Here is a 19,195-nt window from a genome sequence, read left to right as displayed (position 1 = left end):
AATCCATCCTTCGGCCCCCTGTGAGGACCACAGCTCCACTAGCCACAGCTGGCCAATGTGGTGAGCACCTGCCGCCAACTCCACCATTACCAAGGCCTCAGACCTGAGGGGCCCGGTCGAAGTGCGTGGCATCCCCCAGCCACGTCCCCTGCACCTCTCACATCCCCAAGTCCATGCAGCCCGTCAGTGCTGACCCACATATGACTGTGCCCAAGGTCTAGTTGGCAGTCATGTTCAACCAAGAAACTGAATCCCATAAGACATGGATGCACACCTCGGCCACCCATACCACCACATTGACCTCCAGACTGCCCAACTCCATCCTTAAAACCCCACGTCCAAATATTGGCGCAATCAACTCCATAGCCAGTTGAAGGCTGTGTCCTACTACTCTATCCATTTTTGACCCAGCCTCCAACACTTTGGTCTAACACACCTGGATCAATAATGGTGTCACTGTTTTCACGTCTTTTCACATTGTTAATGGTGTCAATTTCCGAGGATATTGACGGCGAGGTCACGTCTTTTCGAAGCTGCTCCATGCGCTCACGCTCTCGAAGCTAAGTGATCTATCACAATCGTGTTTTTGTCGAGACTGTATCTATCTTTCGGTGTGTGTACCTATAGCGTATCTTTTGGAAAATTTTCGGTGCTAATTTTTCGTACATGTATACACAATCGTCGGTTAATGGTATCGAGTATTCTGCGGCCTAGTACTCATATGCTTAGACTACCGTACCGTCTCCGACCTTGTGGTTTTTTCTCTCAGCGATTCGTCGAATGCGCTGAAATTATTTCGTTCTCTGTTTCGTACCAGTCGTTCACCCCGTACCTCCTTGTTTAATATCTGTACTCACAAAAAAAAAAAAAAAACCCCCAAAAAAAATATTTCCTTCCCAGGTCTTATTAGTTTATTTGTTGTTCTTTTTGTTCGTTCGTTCTTCGTTCGCGATCACGCGGCTAGAAATGTATAATCTCTCCCCTGAACAACTATTTTCTCTCATATATTATAACACCCTTTTCTTCTTTTCCTACAAAAGGATGCTTTCGTCTTGCTCACCAAATCTATTCATTCCAAAAAATATATATAATACCATCTCTTACAGTTCCTCCTTTCTACATTCCCTAAACTATCCAGAACTCCACCCCTCCTCCAGTGTCCTCAAACGTATTTTTGACTCGAAGGTCTCAAACTCATTTTGCAAAAAATGTTCGTTTCCCATGAATCGTACACTTTTCAAAATCCAATCTCACCCCTCCCCTCCAAATCCTCCCCATCACCCATCCCTTTCAAATCTCCCCCCTTGCCCCTTCCCTCCCCTCCCTCCTAAACTCCCCCCACACCCCTCCCCTCCGAGACTCTCCCTCGCTCCTCCCCTCCTAGACTCCCCTCTCACCCCTCCTCCTCAAAGCATCCTCCCTGCTTCTTCCCCCTTCCAACTTTCACCTTCATCTCCCCAAACCTTCTGCCTCGCTCTTCCCCCTCCTCAAATAACACCTCACTGTGCCTCACCCAATCTCCATCAAACCTTTTGTCTGCCCCATTCTTCCCTTTCTCCAAGCTATTCTGAAATCTCTGAAATCTCTGAAATCTCTGACACACCTTCAACAGCTCTCCCTACCTCTTCCTCCTCTTCCACATCTTACCCTACCCCTCCCCCCCCCCCCCCCCTGTTCTGGACCCGATGCTCCCCCCTTCCTCTTCATTAACGGTATGGACCTCAAACATCCGGGGCCTTCGCTCAAACCTGACTGACCTCTCCATACAGGTTGCTTCTGACAAACCAGATGTGATCTGCTTAACTGAAACTTTCCTCCTTCATGATGTCTCTGATGCCTTGGTATCTCTCCCAGGTTACTCCCTCCTCCGGTATGATAGACCTGAGCCTCGTCCTGGAGGTGGGGTTGCTATCTTTATAAAAAACTCTCTTCCTCACTCGCCCTCCACTGCCCTCTCTCCACCTCACCCCCAGGAATACCTTTGGCTACGGCTTCCCCTTCGCTCCCACCTTTTGTTCATATGTGTGTTGTACCGTCCACCAAACAGCGATGACTCCATCTACATCTCACTGTCTGTTAATATGGACCAACTTCTATCTACCCATCCCAACTCTCTCTTCCTCATATGTGGTGATTTCAATTGTCACCATGCCAGTTGGCTGGGTGTGGGTACCTCTCTCACCAGCCATGGCTCTTCAGCAAAGGACTTCTGCGACTCACTGGGACTGACACAATCTGTCAATTTCCCGACCCGGATCTCAGTCAACGGAGCATCTTCTCTTCTGGATTTGGTTATGACAAACTTCCCTGAAAATGTCTGCTGCTCTTCTTCTGCTCCAATCGGCTCATCTGATCATGTGCTTGTCAAAGTGGACATCTCTCTGACCATTCTCAGAGAGCCTCCTCAGCGTCGACGAGTCTGGCATTTCACTCAGGCCAACTGGCACGGTCTTCAAGCAGCCATCAATCATCTGGACTGGTCTCCCATCTCTACCGCCTGACATCAACTCATCCTGGGAATTCTTTCAAAGTAAATTGCTCTCTCTCATGCACAGATTTATACCATCTCGTCTTCAGTTGTCATACCCTTCCTCCCGTCCATGGTACACGGAATCTTGTGGTGAGGCTGTTGCCCTGAAACAACTTGCTTTCGTCTCCTGGAAAGCAAATCCAACGGAAGGAAATCTCATTTCCTTTCACAAAGCCCGAAACAAGTGTGTGTCCACCCTCAGGAGAGCCAGGAAACAATATCTCACCATTCTCAAGACCGAACTCTCTTATCTGTCTCCCTCTTCCAAATCCTGGTGGCGTCTGGTCAAATCCGTTTCTGGTGTTTGTTCCCCCTCCATCCCCTCCCTCACCTCAAACGGCTTAACGGCTGACTCCGCACGTGAAAAAGCTGAATGCCTCAACTCTGTGTTTGCCTCTAAATCTTGTGTCCCAAACCCATCCCTCTCTGTACCCACCGTACCCAGTCGTACCCAGCTGCTCCTGGACTCTGTGTCCTTTCCTCCTGAGAAGGTGGAAAAGTTTCTGTCAACCCTCGACTCTGATTCTGCAACTGGTCCTGACGACATCAGCCCACGGGTCCTAAAATCATGTTCTTCTGCTCTTTCACTCCCTCTTTCTGTTCTCTTCACCCTCTCTTTTGCTCAAGGTCATCTGCCATCTGCTTGGAAATCAGCCAACATCACCGGTTTGCACAAAAAAGGTGCAAAAACAGATCCCAGCAACTACAGACCAATCAGCCTTCTCCCAATTATCAGCAAAGTCATGGAATCCATCATTGCTTCAGATATTAAATCTTTCCTCTTCTCCAATGGCTTGATCTCTGATCATCAATTTGGTTTCAGACCAGGTCACTCTACTCTGGACATGCTGCTTCTGCTGTCTCAACAATGGATGGAGGTCCTCAATGCCAAACAGGAAATTAGAGCTGTCTCCCTCGACATATCACGTGCCTTCGACACGGTCTGGCACCCCGCTCTGCTCACCAAACTCTCCTCCTTTGGTATCCATGGAAATCTCCACGCATGGCTGGCGGACTTCCTCTCTGGTCGTAGTCAACGTGTGGCCCTGAATGGGTTTCTCTCATCTCCTCTTCCTGTTCAGGCTGGAGTTCCCCAAGGTAGTGTTCTGGGCCCCGTGCTTTTTCTGGTCTTCATCAATGATCTCTCTGACTCTCTTGAAAATCCTCTCTATCTCTTTGCTGACGACTCTACTCTCTGTCGCTCCATTCCTCATCCCTCAGATCGGCAGTCTGCAGCCTCCTCACTCTCTGCAGACCTGGACAAAATCACAGACTGGTCAAACAAGTGGAACATGTCTTTCAATCCTGACAAATCTCACACTCTTACAATGTCTCTCCGAAAGGACCGACTGGACAACCCTCCCATCTACTTTCTCAACAATCCTCTCCAAGAAGTTCTGTCGCTCAAGCTTTTGGGGCTCACTATCTGCCATGATCTTTCTTGGGAAAACCACATTTCCAAGCTGGCCTCCAAAGCCAGTCGCCGACTGGGCATCCTCCGTCGTGCGAAGTCCTTCCTTGGCACACCTGAGCTCCTCACCACATACAAGGCTTTCATCTGCAGCTCAATGGAATACTGTTCCCCCCTCTGGGCTGGTGCTCCTGCCTCACACCTTGCTCGGCTTCACGCTGTTGAGGCCAAAGCTTTCAGAATCATTGGAATCTCCTGCGATGTAGTCAACACCGAGGGCCTTTCACTCACTCACCGCAGGCAGGTTGGTGGTCTTTCTGTCTTCTACCGACTCCTCTCCGGCCTTGCTCCCCCAGCTCTCTCTGTGCTCTGTCTCCCCAATATTCCTTCAGGTCGCACAAGATCTGCCTGCAACCCTCTTATGGTTAAACTGCCAAAGTCTAGGCTCTCTGCTCACCTTCACTCTTTCATTCCCCTTTTCTCCCGCCTCTGGAACAAACTCCCCCACTCCCTTCAATCCCACTCCTCCCTCCAGGTCTTTAAAACAGCTGTTCACCACCATCTCTTATCTTCCCCCATCGAAAACCTTGATCTTTTCTACCCCCGGTAATTCACCCCAGAGTCGTTGCAGTGTTCATATGTTTTATTCCTCTCCCACCTCCCCCCAAGTCCTCCCGATGTCCCTGCTCTCAAATGTTGTGTTTGTGTTCTTCCCCCTCTTCCCCCTCTCTTTTGTGTCGTTCCCCCTCTCTCCCCATGTTGTCTGCCGCTCCCCTTGTTTTTTGTGTTTTGTGTGTCGGTTTGTCTTTTTGTGTGATTAATGTTAGCTCTTTCACGAGCCTCGATCTTGTATACAAAAAAAAAAGAAAAAAAAAAAAGAAATAAACTGTCCCCAGTGTCCACCACGGCTTCAAAAAATTCCCCTTAAAATTTGCATCTAACCCTCAAATTACCCATGCCAATTTTTCCACAATTCACTATCTTCACCAAAGAAGGCCGCTTCTCCATACACTTGCCAGCCGAGCATCACCCCGTATGCTCAGCACGTTCCAATTTCCCAAATTTATTCCCAGGTCTCTATTCCCAAGCCGAGAGCCCCCAAATCACAACAGATCATCTGTGGAAGATCACTCTCACACCATCATGTTCTACAGATGCACCCAATGGTTGCCCGGTGGGCATGCTGTACCTGTCCATGCTGTTCAACCGGCGTCCATAGACCAGCACAGCATGGCAGGTCACCACATGCTGGCTGTCCCAGAGTCTCAGGGAGAGGCTGCCAGGCCACAGGGGCGGATCCAGGAATTTCAAGATGGGGTTGCTGGGGTCTGGGGGGGAGGGGGGATGAAGAGGGGTCTGGGGTTCCTCCCCCAGGAAATTTTTTTTAATTTTTCATCAGAAACGGCATTTCGTGCATTCTTGGAAGTTGCTGCAGCTCCTTGTGTTCTTCCCTGGTCCAACAGTTCAACAGATTCGCGATGACTAATGGTCAGATGGAGGAACTGGGGAAACGACTTGCTCAGCTGTTCCTTCTGCTATAAATTGATGAATTTTGTAGGTGTGTGTGTGTGTGTGTGTGTGTGTGTGTGTGTGTGTGTGTGTGTGTGTGTGTGTGTGATGTGCATGCGTGCGGCATTTTTTTGTGTGTAGTTGTACTGGAGCTTTCTGATATGGAATTTCTGATTTGTGTAGTTCTCGCGAAATGATTGTTATGATCTCCTGAGTTAATTAGGCAAATTAACTACAAAGAATCCAGAAGAATTCCCATGTTTCTAAACGCACGCCATGTTAAGGTGTGTTGAGCAGCTTAATAGGTCCTTCCATGGCATGCCATTCTCATTACCAAATAAATAACAAAAACAATGATAATATTTTACAAAGCATTTATTCCAACTCGAGCAGTATAGCAGGCAGGTAAGCTGCAAGGCCACGAAAGCCGATGAAAATTTGGTCCATTTGGACCAACGGGCTCACTAGTAGTTATAAAAGACCTGTGCACTCCCATTTTACACGCTCTAGCAGGGAAAATGGCCTTAAAATGCCTGTTGTTGTTGTTGTTGTTGTTGCACTCCCATAGTGTAAAATGATGGCGATGACAGACTGTGTGCTGGTCAAAGCCCGGCACCACCATGCGCCGAGGTTGTGAAGCCCAAGGCAGGGGGTTCTCCCCACAAAAGAGATCAGATAGGACAGCGGAATGTGAATTATTTTATTAATCGTAAATTCTGCTATTTTGGAATAGACGGCGCTTGTGTTTCTGAATGAAAATGTCACACACATCATGTGGGGATATGGTGACGTCATGGTGTATGTTCATGAGGGCTAGAGATGCCATCCGACTTTCTCCCATGGAATTTCTTAGGTAGGTCTTCAGACGACGCAGGCAAGAAAATGAGTGTTCGGGGTCACAGGAGCCGACACGACAGGGAGGGTGGATCCAATATGGAGTAGGACTTTGATGGATGGAAATTCGTCTCCATCTACTGCGCAGAGACAATCCATGAATGTGCTTGGACGCGTGTTGTTGGGCTTCCTTCTCCAAAACTTCTGCCAGTCTCTCAGCTCATGCATCAGTCCTGCAGGATGTTCAATGTCGTTTTTCCAAAGCAATAGCCTCTGATGTCGGGCTGGAATGTCGCAGGTTTCGGCGATTATTGCAGATGGCATCAGCAGAAACAGATCACGACCTTCCCGATTTTCAGCACAGAATCGGGTGTCCATTTCCTGGCTGAGGTGGTCGAGAAATGGAATGGACATGTTTCTGAGGTAGAAGAGCAAGGCGGCAGTGTTTGGACGATGGATTTGTCGTTTAACAACTCTCGGCAATGTGACGTCACCTCCTACAGATTCTGTCATGGCCTTGGCGTGATCGAACCAAAGAGAGAATTCAGTTTCAGCATTTGACCGGAGTTGAGTGAGCGCGTCCTTCTTGTCGTCAATCATGGAGTATGCCTCCAGCACATCCATGCCATTACGCTGCAGAGGGTGGGGGGGCACACCCCCTCCACCCTCCTCCTGGATCGAAGGGGGGTGCGCACCCCCTGCACCCCCCCCCCCCTCTGGATCCGCCGCTGGGCCGCATTCCGAGGTGGTCACCACATCAGGCCCTTCCTAGTTGGCCGTCCGCGGTGCCACCACCAAAGCGCGACCTACAACACCTCCCCCTAGTGGTCCTCATGATAGACCATACCAGGTGCCTGTGAGAAAACACCTCGGATCCCCGGAGGTCTCAACCCCCTCCCCTCCAGGGGTTACGATTTATTGACTGCATGCCTTATGGGTCGATTTGCATGATTTGTCTGTAAATATTTAGTTCAGTGGAACAATATGTTGTTTATAAAATGTCTGTCTCCGATTGCTGAGTGGGCTGGCAGGATGGCCTAGAGCCACTGGCGCTGTTTTAGGGTCATGCAATTGCATGGGCCAAGAGACATCAAGGGGCCCCACACGACTGATGCTGGTACCGGTAGCCGGTACCCAATCTTTTGAGATGCCCCCCCCCCCACCCCCGTAAGTGGAATAATAACTGCGTTTACTGGATAAAAATGCAACAAGAATGACAATAAAATGTAGAGAACACCTAATGTGAAAAAAAAAAAAAAAAAAAAAAACACCTTTAGAGGCCATTTTTCCCCGCAAAGCGGGGGTTGGCCTTTTTCGGGGACCGTGGTTGTTGTTGTTTTTCGGTCCCCTTTTTGAAGTAATGTTTTACGGCCGGATGCCCTTCCTAACGCCAACCCTTTTTGTCGCCTTTTACGACAAACAGGGAATTACCAGTGGACTGGTACTCAATTAGCCGACCTCGGAAGGATGACAGGCTGAGTCAACCCCCCTGGCGTTAATTCAGCGATCGACCGGGATTCGAACCCAGGATCCTAGGATCCCAACCCGGCACCCTAACCGCTAGTCCAACACCAGGGTTAGCGAATACAAGTTGATATTGTTGAGTGATCCACACTACAATTGATTGTACAATCGACAAAACAACCCAATACTGTGTTCTTACCATCTTCCGAACCCCGGGATGGGGCAAACGAAGCAGCCACAACCTTTATCTTATGGCACAATTAGTCCCCCTGTCAAGTTTGGTTCAGATTGGATAATTAACGTCTGAATGCATCAGGCCCAGACAAGCAGACACAGACAAACTGACAAATAGGCACCAAATTGTGTATTTAGTGTGATGACAAGGGCCCCCACTGGGCCGCTATTGGTTTTAGCATGGGGCCTCCAATTGACTAACGCCACCACTGCCAGGAGGTACAGGTAAGCACACTCGCGTACAGGTACGCACACTCGAATACAGGTACGTACACTCGCCTCTAACCTGTCCAGCCTGAATTTGAATTTCGGCCCAGTTATTTAAAACAAACTGTTATCCCAGTGTTTCCCAGGCAGGGTGATTCTGATTCATCAATGTGTGTACTGTCCCTCTCGGATGGACGTTAAACTGGATGTCACACCTGCCGGTATTAGTTGGTCGCCGTTAAAGATGTCATATGGTGTCTTTGTGAAGAGTAGGTGAGATATTCTCGGTACACTGAAAATATTACAAATTTCTGCCATGACATACAGAGGGCACTGTATCTGTGGCACCGCCACATCTTCCACCAATGATACTACAACTATTGGCTGTGGGTGTGCCACCACCCAACGCAAGTCGGGGGCCAAATCTCCCCCATTCTTCCCTGCTGCCAGGATTCGTCAGGGCAGTGCGGTCACGGTCACAGTGCCAATCAGTCCCCATCTGATCGGCCCTTTCTCCCCCTCTCTGTCTCCCTCAGTCTCCCTCAGTCTCCCTCAGTCTCCCTCAGTCTCCCTCTGTCTCCCTCTGTCTCCCTCTGTCTCTCTCTGTCTCCCTCTGTCTCCCTATGTCTCCCTCTCCTCTTTAACTCTGCCATGGCCCTAGTTTGGTGAACGTGGGGTTACACCATACTGGATGTGGGGGTACACCTGGGTTGCTTCTCGGAGATCGATCGGCTGTCTTCTTTCTGTAGGCTTGTTCGAAAAGCTATACAACAACAACAACAACAACAACCAATGATGCTACCCACAGCCTTGTGCTGCATGTACGGAGGAAGTTGAAGAAGAAGTTGAATTATCATTTTAACAATTGCTTCACCAGACATCATGAAACAAACCAGACATCCTAAAATCCACCAGACATCATGAAATACACCAGATATCATAAAATAAACCAGACATCCTAAAATCCACCAGACATCATGAAATCCACCAGATATCATAAAATAACCCAGACATCCTAAAATCCACCAGACATCATGAAATCCACCAGATATCATAAAATAAACCAGACATCCTAAAATCCACCAGACATCTTGAAATCCACCAGACATCCTAAAATCCACCAGACATCATGAAATCCACCAGATATCATAAAATAAACAAGACATCCTAAAATCCAGCAGACATCATGAAATCCACCAGATATCATAAAATAAACCAGACATCCTAAAATCCACCAGACATCATGAAATACACCAGATATCATAGAATACACCAGACATCCTAAAATCCAACAGACATAAAATCCACCAGACATCATGAACTCCACCAGACATCCTAAAATCCACCAGACATCATGAAATCCACCAGATATCATAAAATAAACCAGACATCCTAAAATCCACCAGACATCATGAAATACACCAGATATCATAAAATACACCAGACATCCTAAAATCCAACAGACATAAAATACACCAGACATCATGAAATACACCAGACATCCTAAAATACACCAGACATCATGAAATACACCAGATATCATAAAATAAACCAAACATCCTAAAATCCACCAGACATCATGAAATACACCAGATATCATAAAATAAAGCAGATATCCTAAAATCCACCAGACATCATGAAATACACCAGACATCATGAAATACACCAGATATCATAAAATCCACCAGACATCATGAAATATACCAGACATCATAAAATACACCAGACATCATAAAATACACCAGACATCATAAAATACACCAGACATCATAAAATAAACCAGATATCATAAAATACACCAGACATCATGAAATACACCAGACATCATAAAATACACCAGACATCATAAAATCCATCAGACATCATGAAATACACCAGATATCATAAAATACACCAGACATCCTAAAATCCAACAGACATCATAAAATACACCAGACATCCAAAAATCCACCAGACATAATGAAATACACCAGATATCATAAAATCCAACAGAAATAAAATCCACCAGACATCATGAAATCCACCAGATATCATAAAATAAACCAGACATCCTAAAATCCACCAGACATCATGAAATACACCAGATATCATAAAATACACCAGACATCCTAAAATCCAACAGACATAAAATACACCAGACATCATGAAATACACCAGACATCCTAAAATACACCAGACATTATGAAATACACCAGATATCATAAAATAAACCAAACATCCTAAAATCCACCAGACATCATGAAATACACCAGATATCATAAAATAAAGCAGATATCCTAAAATCCACCAGACATCATGAAATACACCAGACATCATGAAATACACCAGATATCATAAAATCCACCAGACATCATGAAATATACCAGACATCATAAAATACACCAGACATCATAAAATACACCAGACATCATAAAATACACCAGACATCATAAAATAAACCAGATATCATAAAATACACCAGACATCATGAAATACACCAGACATCATAAAATACACCAGACATCATAAAATCCATCAGACATCATGAAATACACCAGATATCATAAAATACACCAGACATCCTAAAATCCAACAGACATCATAAAATACACCAGACATCCAAAAATCCACCAGACATAATGAAATACACCAGATATCATAAAATCCAACAGAAATAAAATCCACCAGACATCATGAAATACACCAGATATCATAAAATAAACCAGACATCCTAAAATCCACCAGACATCATGAAATACACCAGATATCATAAAATAAACCAGACATCCTAAAATCCACCAGACATCATGAAATACACCAGATATCATAAAATACACCAGACATCCTAAAATCCAACAGAAATAAAATACACCAGACATCATGAAATACACCAGACATCCTAAAATCCACCAGACATCATGAAATACACCAGATATCATAAAATAAACCAGATATCATAAAATCCACCAGACATCATGAAATACACCAGATATCATAAAATACACCAGACATCATAAAATAAACCAGATATCATAAAATCCACCAGACATCATGAAATACACCAGATATCATAAAATACACCAGACATCCTAAAATCCACCAGATATCATGAAATACACCAGATATCATAAAATAAACCAGACATCCTAAAATCCACCAGACATCATGAAATACACCAGATATCATAAAATAAACCAGACATCCTAAAATCCACCAGACATCATGAAATACACCAGATATCATAAAATAAACCAGGTATCATAAAATCCACCAGACATCATGAAATACACCAGATATCATAAAAATAAACCAGACATCCTAAAATCCACCAGACATCATGAAATACACCAGATATCATAAAATAAACCAGATATCATAAAATAAACCAGACATCCTAAAATCCACCAGACATCATGAAATACACCAGATATCATAAAATAAACCAGACATCCTAAAATCCACCAGACATCATGAAATACACCAGATATCATAAAATAAACCAGACATCCTAAAATCCACCAGACATCATGAAATACACCAGATATCATAAAATAAACCAGACATCCTAAAATCCACCAGACATCATGAAATACACCAGATATCATAAAATAAAACAGATATCATAAAATCCACCAGACATCATGAAATCCACCAGACATCCTAAAATCCACCAGACATCATGAAATCCACCAGACATCATAAAATAAACCAGACATCCTAAAATCCACCAGACATCATGAAATACACCAGATATCATAAAATAAACCAGACATCCAAAAATCCACCAGACATCATGAAATACACCAGATATCATAAAATAAACCAGACATCCTAAAATCCACCAGACATCATAAAATACACCAGATATCATAAAATAAACCAGATATCATAAAATAAACCAGATATCATAAAATCCACCAGACATCATGAAATACACCAGACATCATGAAATACACCAGATATCATATCATAAACCAGATATCATAAAATCCACCAGACATCATTAAATCCACCAGACATCATAAAATCCACCAGACATCATAAAATCCACCAGACATCATAAAATACACCAGACATCATAAAATCCACCAGACATCATGAAATACACCAGATATCATGATATACACCAGATATCATAAAATATACCAGACATCCTAAAATCCAACAGACATCATAAAATAAACAGGATATCATAAAATCCACCAGACATCATGAAATACACCAGATATCATAAAATAAACCAGATATCATAAAATCCACCAGACATCATGAAATACACCAGACATCATGAAATACACCAGATATCATATCATAAACCAGATATCATAAAATCCACCAGACATCATTAAATCCACCAGACATCATAAAATCCACCAGACATCATAAAATCCACCAGACATCATAAAATACACCAGACATCATAAAATCCACCAGACATCATGAAATACACCAGATATCATGATATACACCAGATATCATAAAATATACCAGACATCCTAAAATCCAACAGACATCATAAAATAAACCAGATATCATAAAATCCACCAGACATCATGAAATACACCAGATATCATAAAATAAACCAGATATCATAAAATCCACCAGACATCATGAAATACACCAGACATCATGAAATACACCAGATATCATATCATAAACCAGATATCATAAAATCCACCAGACATCATTAAATCCACCAGACATCATAAAATCCACCAGACATCATAAAATCCACCAGACATCATAAAATACACCAGACATCATAAAATCCACCAGACATCATGAAATACACCAGATATCATGATATACACCAGATATCATAAAATATACCAGACATCCTAAAATCCAACAGACATCATAAAATAAACAGGATATCATAAAATACACCAGACATCCTAAAATCCACCAGATATCATGAAATACACCAGATATCATAAAATAAACCAGATATCATAAAATACATCAGCCATCATAAAATACACCAGATATCATGAAATACACCAGACATCATGAAATACACCAGACATCATGAAATACACCAGACATCATGAAATACACCAGACATCATGAAATACACCAGATATCATAAAATACACCAGACATCATGAAATACATCAGATATCATAAAATACACCAGACATCATGAAATACACCAGACATCATGAAATACACCAGATATCATAAAATACACCAGACATCATGAAATACACCACACATCATGAAATACACCAGACATCATAAAATACATCAGACATCATAAAATACACCAGATATCATGAAATACACCAGACATCATGAAATACACCAGACATCATGAAATACACCAGATATCATAAAATACACCAGACATCATGAAATACATCAGATATCATAAAATACACCAGACATCATGAAATACACCAGACATCATGAAATACACCAGATATCATAAAATACACCAGACATCATGAAATACACCAGACATCATGAAATACACCAGACATCATAAAATAAACCAGATGTCATAAAATACATCAGACATCCTAAAATCCACCAGACATCATGAAATACACCAGACATCCTAAAATACACCAGACATCATGAAATACACCAGACATCCTAAAATACACCAGACATCATAAAATAAACCAGATGTCATAAAATACACCAGACATCCTAAAATCCACCAGACATCATGAAATACACCAGACATCCTAAAATACACCAGACATCCTAAAATACATCAGACATCCTAAAATCCACCAGACATCATGAAATACACCAGACATCCTAAAATACACCAGACATCATGAAATACACCAGACATCATGAAATACACCAGACATCCTAAAATCCACCAGACATCCTAAAATCCACCAGACATCATGAAATACACCAGACATCCTAAAATACACCAGACATCATGAAATACACCAGACATCATGAAATACACCAGACATCCTAAAATCCACCAGACATCCTAAAATCCACCAGACATCATGAAATATACCAGACATCCTAAAATCCACCAGACATCATGAAATACACCAGACATCATGAAATACACCAGACATCATAAAATACACCAGACATCATGAAATACACCAGAAATCCTAAAATACACCAGACATTATGAAATACACCAGACATCATAAAATACACCAGACATGATGAAATACACCAGAAATCCTAAAATACACCAGACATTATGAAATACACCAGATATCATAAAAATGGGAATATTAATCCCTCTGTAATCCCATGGGAATAACCATTCCGTAAGGACGGGATCTTTGCTCGTGTCTTAAATCTGTGAATTCCTGTTTTTACTTTGGAGGTTGGTGCTTGTAACTTTATTTGACAAGATATTCATCAGGTAATAACTTGTTTCCTCTCTGTTCCAACAGTGGAGGTCAATGTCACAGTGTTGGGTTGTAGTACGAACGCGACTTGTGAGGCGGTAACCCCCAATCAGGAAATCAAATGCTGTTTCACGGATTTCTGCAACAACGCCATGAACATTCCTCCTTCCAACATCCTCATGATCCTCACCATGTCCCTCTCAATGATGCTCACTTACATCATGTAGAGATCTCATGGTGACGTCTCATCATCACCACAATGGGGTTACAAATAGGATTTTCCTTTTAAATAATTTGCTGTCATGTTTTGGTGATTTTAGTTGTTCACGCTTTCGCTTCATAATCCAATTGGTTGTCAGGAGGAAGAGGAAATTATCCAAATGTTGTTGTCAAATGGAATTTCCTGTTTTTTTCAAGTGCTAGAAGAATTTACACACATAAGGAACAAAATCATTGGATGTAAAATTCCCAAAAAGTGTATAATTCATACAATACTTTAAAACTTTGAATTATGTATTAAATAAAAATTATTTGTAAATTAATCTATAATTATTGGTTTCAAAATGACATCCCCATCCATATATTTAGTGGCCATTCCCGTAATCCGACATAACAAAATTCGATAAACATGAAGAATCATCCCGTGTTCTCTCCTCTTTAAGCTCCTGCACGCAATGGTGGTGGAAACATTCATTCTGGGATAGCCATCTTCATTAAATGGTAAAAACATCAACAAATATTGTCTCTGTACTTTGGTGTCGGTTTACAATTAAAGTTTAAATCAGATTGAAAGTTTCCTTTATTTTCCAGCGTTGCAGTTTCATCCCCAGGTTTCCTCTTTTTTCTGCTGTGTTTGAGTTCATGGAAATCTTGTTCATGCATCCCTTGTGTCTTCCTGTCCATCCCTTTATCTTGATCTTCCCCATGCTAATTCTTCCTCAAAGTGTCCCTTTGTTTTCTCCCTCCACCGTGCTATTGGTGTGCCCCCCCCCCCCCCAATTCTATTCCAAAAAGGTCTTATTGTTCTGATACATTCTGTGTTTTACCTCTTCCAAAAAATTGCATATTGTTTGCCTTTGTAAAAAAAAAAAAAAAAAATTGCAAACGTGAAATAATATGTCTCCTCTTGAAGTCCTAAGAGGCCTCAGCCTCCATAGCCCCACTCCACAATATCAGTTAACCGTATGATAAACTTAGGAAGCACCAGTCCGATCAAAGAGGACATCTCCAAATTAATGATCGCCATGTGATAAATGTTTAAGATCTGGCAAGAATTGGCTACAAGGGAATAAGGAACCAAATGGGGGGGGGGGGGGGGGGACCCCAAAACGCCGATCTCGTGAAGGTGGGCATCTTTCCTTGTTCTCAAAGTAATTCCTTGAATGCCATGGTGAAAGAGCGTTTCATTGGTGGTGATATTCCCGGGGATGGTTTTTTATTTTATTTCAGTGAGGTTCTTCTTCATCATTCCTGTTGCTCCAATTATCACTGGTACAATTTCAATGCTCTTCAACTTCCAAGATATCTTGATCTCATTTCTGAGGTCCTGGTATTTGATCATTTTCTTGATGTCTGTGTTGTTTAGGCCAAAATGGCCGGGTACTGATATCTCAATCATCAATGATGTATTTACCTTTTTGTTCCTGAGTACAATGTCCGGACACTATGCTTTGTTTTCAATGTTCACGCTCGATGGAATCATCAGGTCGTACATGAGCATGACATCCTCATTTTCGATGATTGCCCTTGGTTCGTGTTTCCATTAGTTTTGTGGTACTGGGATGTTTAAATTTTTGCAGATTTGCCAATGAATCCGTTTGCATACTTTGTTGTGCCGTTGTGTGTAACGTTGTTCTGATAATAGTTTTTTGCATCCCGAGAGCAGGTGACTAGTACTTCCTGTTTCTGTCTTGCAGAATCGACACTTGTCTGTCTGGCTCAGTCCCACAATCTTTTTAAACCCATTGGTGTAATGTCCTTGATCTTGGGAATTTATTATGATTCATTCGCCGTCCCAGTCAAGCTGATCTCTTCTTAGCCATTCCAATAAGCCTTCTTTGTCTGTCACTACTCTGTCGAATTATTTTTTGAATTTCCCTGCTCTTTAGTCATTCTCCCAGTTGTTAGTGTGTTTCTTGATATATTTTTTTAAATATATATTTCTTTCTTATTGTTTTGCAACTGTTTGGGCTGTACACATTGGTGTTTCTGTTTCTTGCATGACATCTTCCATTTTCACCTGTCTTTGGAATTTTTTTGCAAGGTATGTTAGGAATACCATCTCTGGTTTCTGGTCTTCGTGTTTACTTACAAATCGAATTCGGTGGTCTGTTGCACTTTTTACGTATTAGACCAATCCTCCAGTTGTCATTCTGTGCACTTGGTTGAGCTCCGTCAGGCCACCACCTCCATTTCATCTCGACAGGTACATTCTCAGGATGCATCGATTTTTGTAAAACATTTTGTGTATGGTGAGGAGTTTTGATATCCATTTTATTGATTTCTGATTGGGGCCAGTTTATTATTCCACAACTGTAATGGGAATACTGGTATTGCGAGTTGGTTTACGGCTTTGATTTTGTTCCTTGGTGATAGGTATATTTTCAGGATAAGCCTCATTCTATGTAGCTATTCTTTGGTAATTGTTTTGCGCATTTGTTTGTGACATAATTAGTGGCCCTCTTCTACTCCAAGGTATTTGTATAATGCTTTGTTGTCCAGCTTCTGTATTGTTGTATTTGTGTCAATTTTTATGTTGTCTGTTTCTGTTGGTCTACCTTGTATGAATGTGCACTTGGTACACTTATCCAGGCCAAATCCCTTTTGAACGTCGTCAGAGTATTGTTTCACTAATTTGAGTTGTTCTGCCAGTTTTTCTCGTTTGGTGCAAGGAGTTTTAAATCATCCTCATATGTGGCGATGTGTCACCTTTTTATCTCCTTGGACATTTTCTTATTTGATATCAGGGTGTATCTGTGTCCTCCTTGCTCACCAATGAGGTTACTTCGTGGGTCCGGGGCCAGGCAAAGATTCATTGACGTATCTTCACTCCTGCTATTTTGATTTTTCCTTCCCGAATGCGGTAATATCAATGTGGTATTCCAAAGCTCCATTGCTTTCTCTATCAGTTTGATTATTTAGGGTTGATCGTGTACAATTGCATGGATTGTATCATTCAATTGCATGCATTGACTTCCGTTTCCGGTTCCCCAGGTGAGGTTGTGCATCGTCTGATCTCGTCCACGTTGATCAAAGTTAAGTTGTTTTTTTCTCAGAGTTAAGTATTTTGTTTTGCTGTGTTTGTGTCTACTGTGTTTCTGGTTCGATCGTGTTTTGCATTTCGTGCACAATTGTGTGTTAGTTAGTCTCTTTGGTCGTTCGTGTTTTTGGGCCCTGGATAGCCTCGAGACCTGCCCAGTCGTGTCGTATGGTCTTTTGTTATTCACGTTCGATCTCTCTCTGGATTTTTTTTCCACCCCCTACTTTTCCCCTAACCTCTTCCCCTTTGTTTGATGTATGAAATAAAAATGTTTTGTTTTTTTAAATAACAATTACCTTCGCCCCACGTGTTCTTAACGCCCGTGTCCATGTGTTCTTCCTACCCGTGTCAACGTGTTCTTCGCTCCCCCGCCCGTGCCCACGTGTTCAACCAGTGGTTTTGCTTTATAAATGTTTAAACTCCCCCTTGCCATGTTGTATTCCTTTGTTTACGACAACTCGCTTTTTTTCTTCCTGTTCAAAAGGCTGCAATCAATTTGATCATTAAATTCTTCCATCACAAAAAAAAAAATTCAATCTACTACAATTCTTTCTTTCTTCACTCTCTAAACACACACTCATTCCACCCCTCCTCAAACATTCTAAAACAGATCTCCGATTTGAATATCTCAAGAAACCCAGTCTGTAGTAAATGTTCGGTTTTCTTTAATCATTCAAAACTTTCAAATTTCCCCCCTCACACTTCCCCCTAAAATTTCTCCCCTCACCCCTCCCCGTAAAATTTCTCCCCTCACCCCTCTCCTTCAAAACTCCCAACCCACCCCTCCTCTTCAAAACTCCTAACTCACCCCTCACCCTCAAATTTCCCACCTCACCCCTCTCCCCCAAATCTCCCTGCTCACCACTCCCCCTCAATTTTCACCCCTCCCCTCAAATTTTCCCCCTCACCCCACCCCTTCAAAACTCCCGCCTCACCATTTTTCTTCCATTATCCCCTCTCACCCATCCTCCACAAAGCTGCCTCCTCTCCGCTTCCTCTCCCTTCTAACTCATACCTCCACATCCTCCAACATTTGACTTCACTCTGTTGCCCCTCAAACAACACCTCACTGTGCCTCATCCCATCACCATCAAACCTTTTGTCCCCCTCATCCTTTCCCTTCTCCTAGCTTTCCTGCAATCTCCGACACACTGTCAACAGCTCTCCCTACCTCCCCCCTCCCCTCCCCTGTCCTGTATCCGATGCTCCCCCTCCCTCTTCCTTAACGGTATGGACCTCAAACATCCAGGGTCTTCGCTCAAACCTGATTGATCTCTCAATACAGGTTGCTTCAGACAAACCAGACTTGATCTGCGAAACAGAAACTTTCCTCCTTCAAGATGTCTCTGATTCCTGAATTTATCTTCCTGGTTACTCCCTCCTCTGGTATGATAGACCTGAGCCTCGTCCTGGTGGTGGGGTTGCTA

The 19,195-nt window shown here is 42.8% G+C and overlaps 1 protein-coding gene across 1 annotated transcript in view; it reads left to right on the top strand.

The window, feature by feature from the left end:
- LOC144888480 (uncharacterized) overlaps window positions 1-15,295 on the top strand; it is a 59,792-nt gene extending 44,497 nt beyond the window's left edge. The window contains exon 4 of the mRNA XM_078766458.1: window positions 14,555-15,295. Coding sequence (XP_078622584.1) covers window positions 14,555-14,736 — 182 coding nt within the window. The 3' untranslated portion in view covers window positions 14,737-15,295. The remainder of the gene's footprint in view (window positions 1-14,554) is intronic.
- Window positions 15,296-19,195: the final 3,900 nt, after the last annotated feature.

This window comes from Myxine glutinosa, chromosome 12, assembly GCF_964187855.1.
Source record: "Myxine glutinosa chromosome 12, kmMyxGlut1.1, whole genome shotgun sequence".
Classification (NCBI taxonomy): domain Eukaryota; kingdom Metazoa; phylum Chordata; class Myxini; order Myxiniformes; family Myxinidae; genus Myxine; species Myxine glutinosa.
Note: the sequence above shows the minus strand (reverse complement) of the source record. Positions and strands in the feature narration are given on the sequence as shown.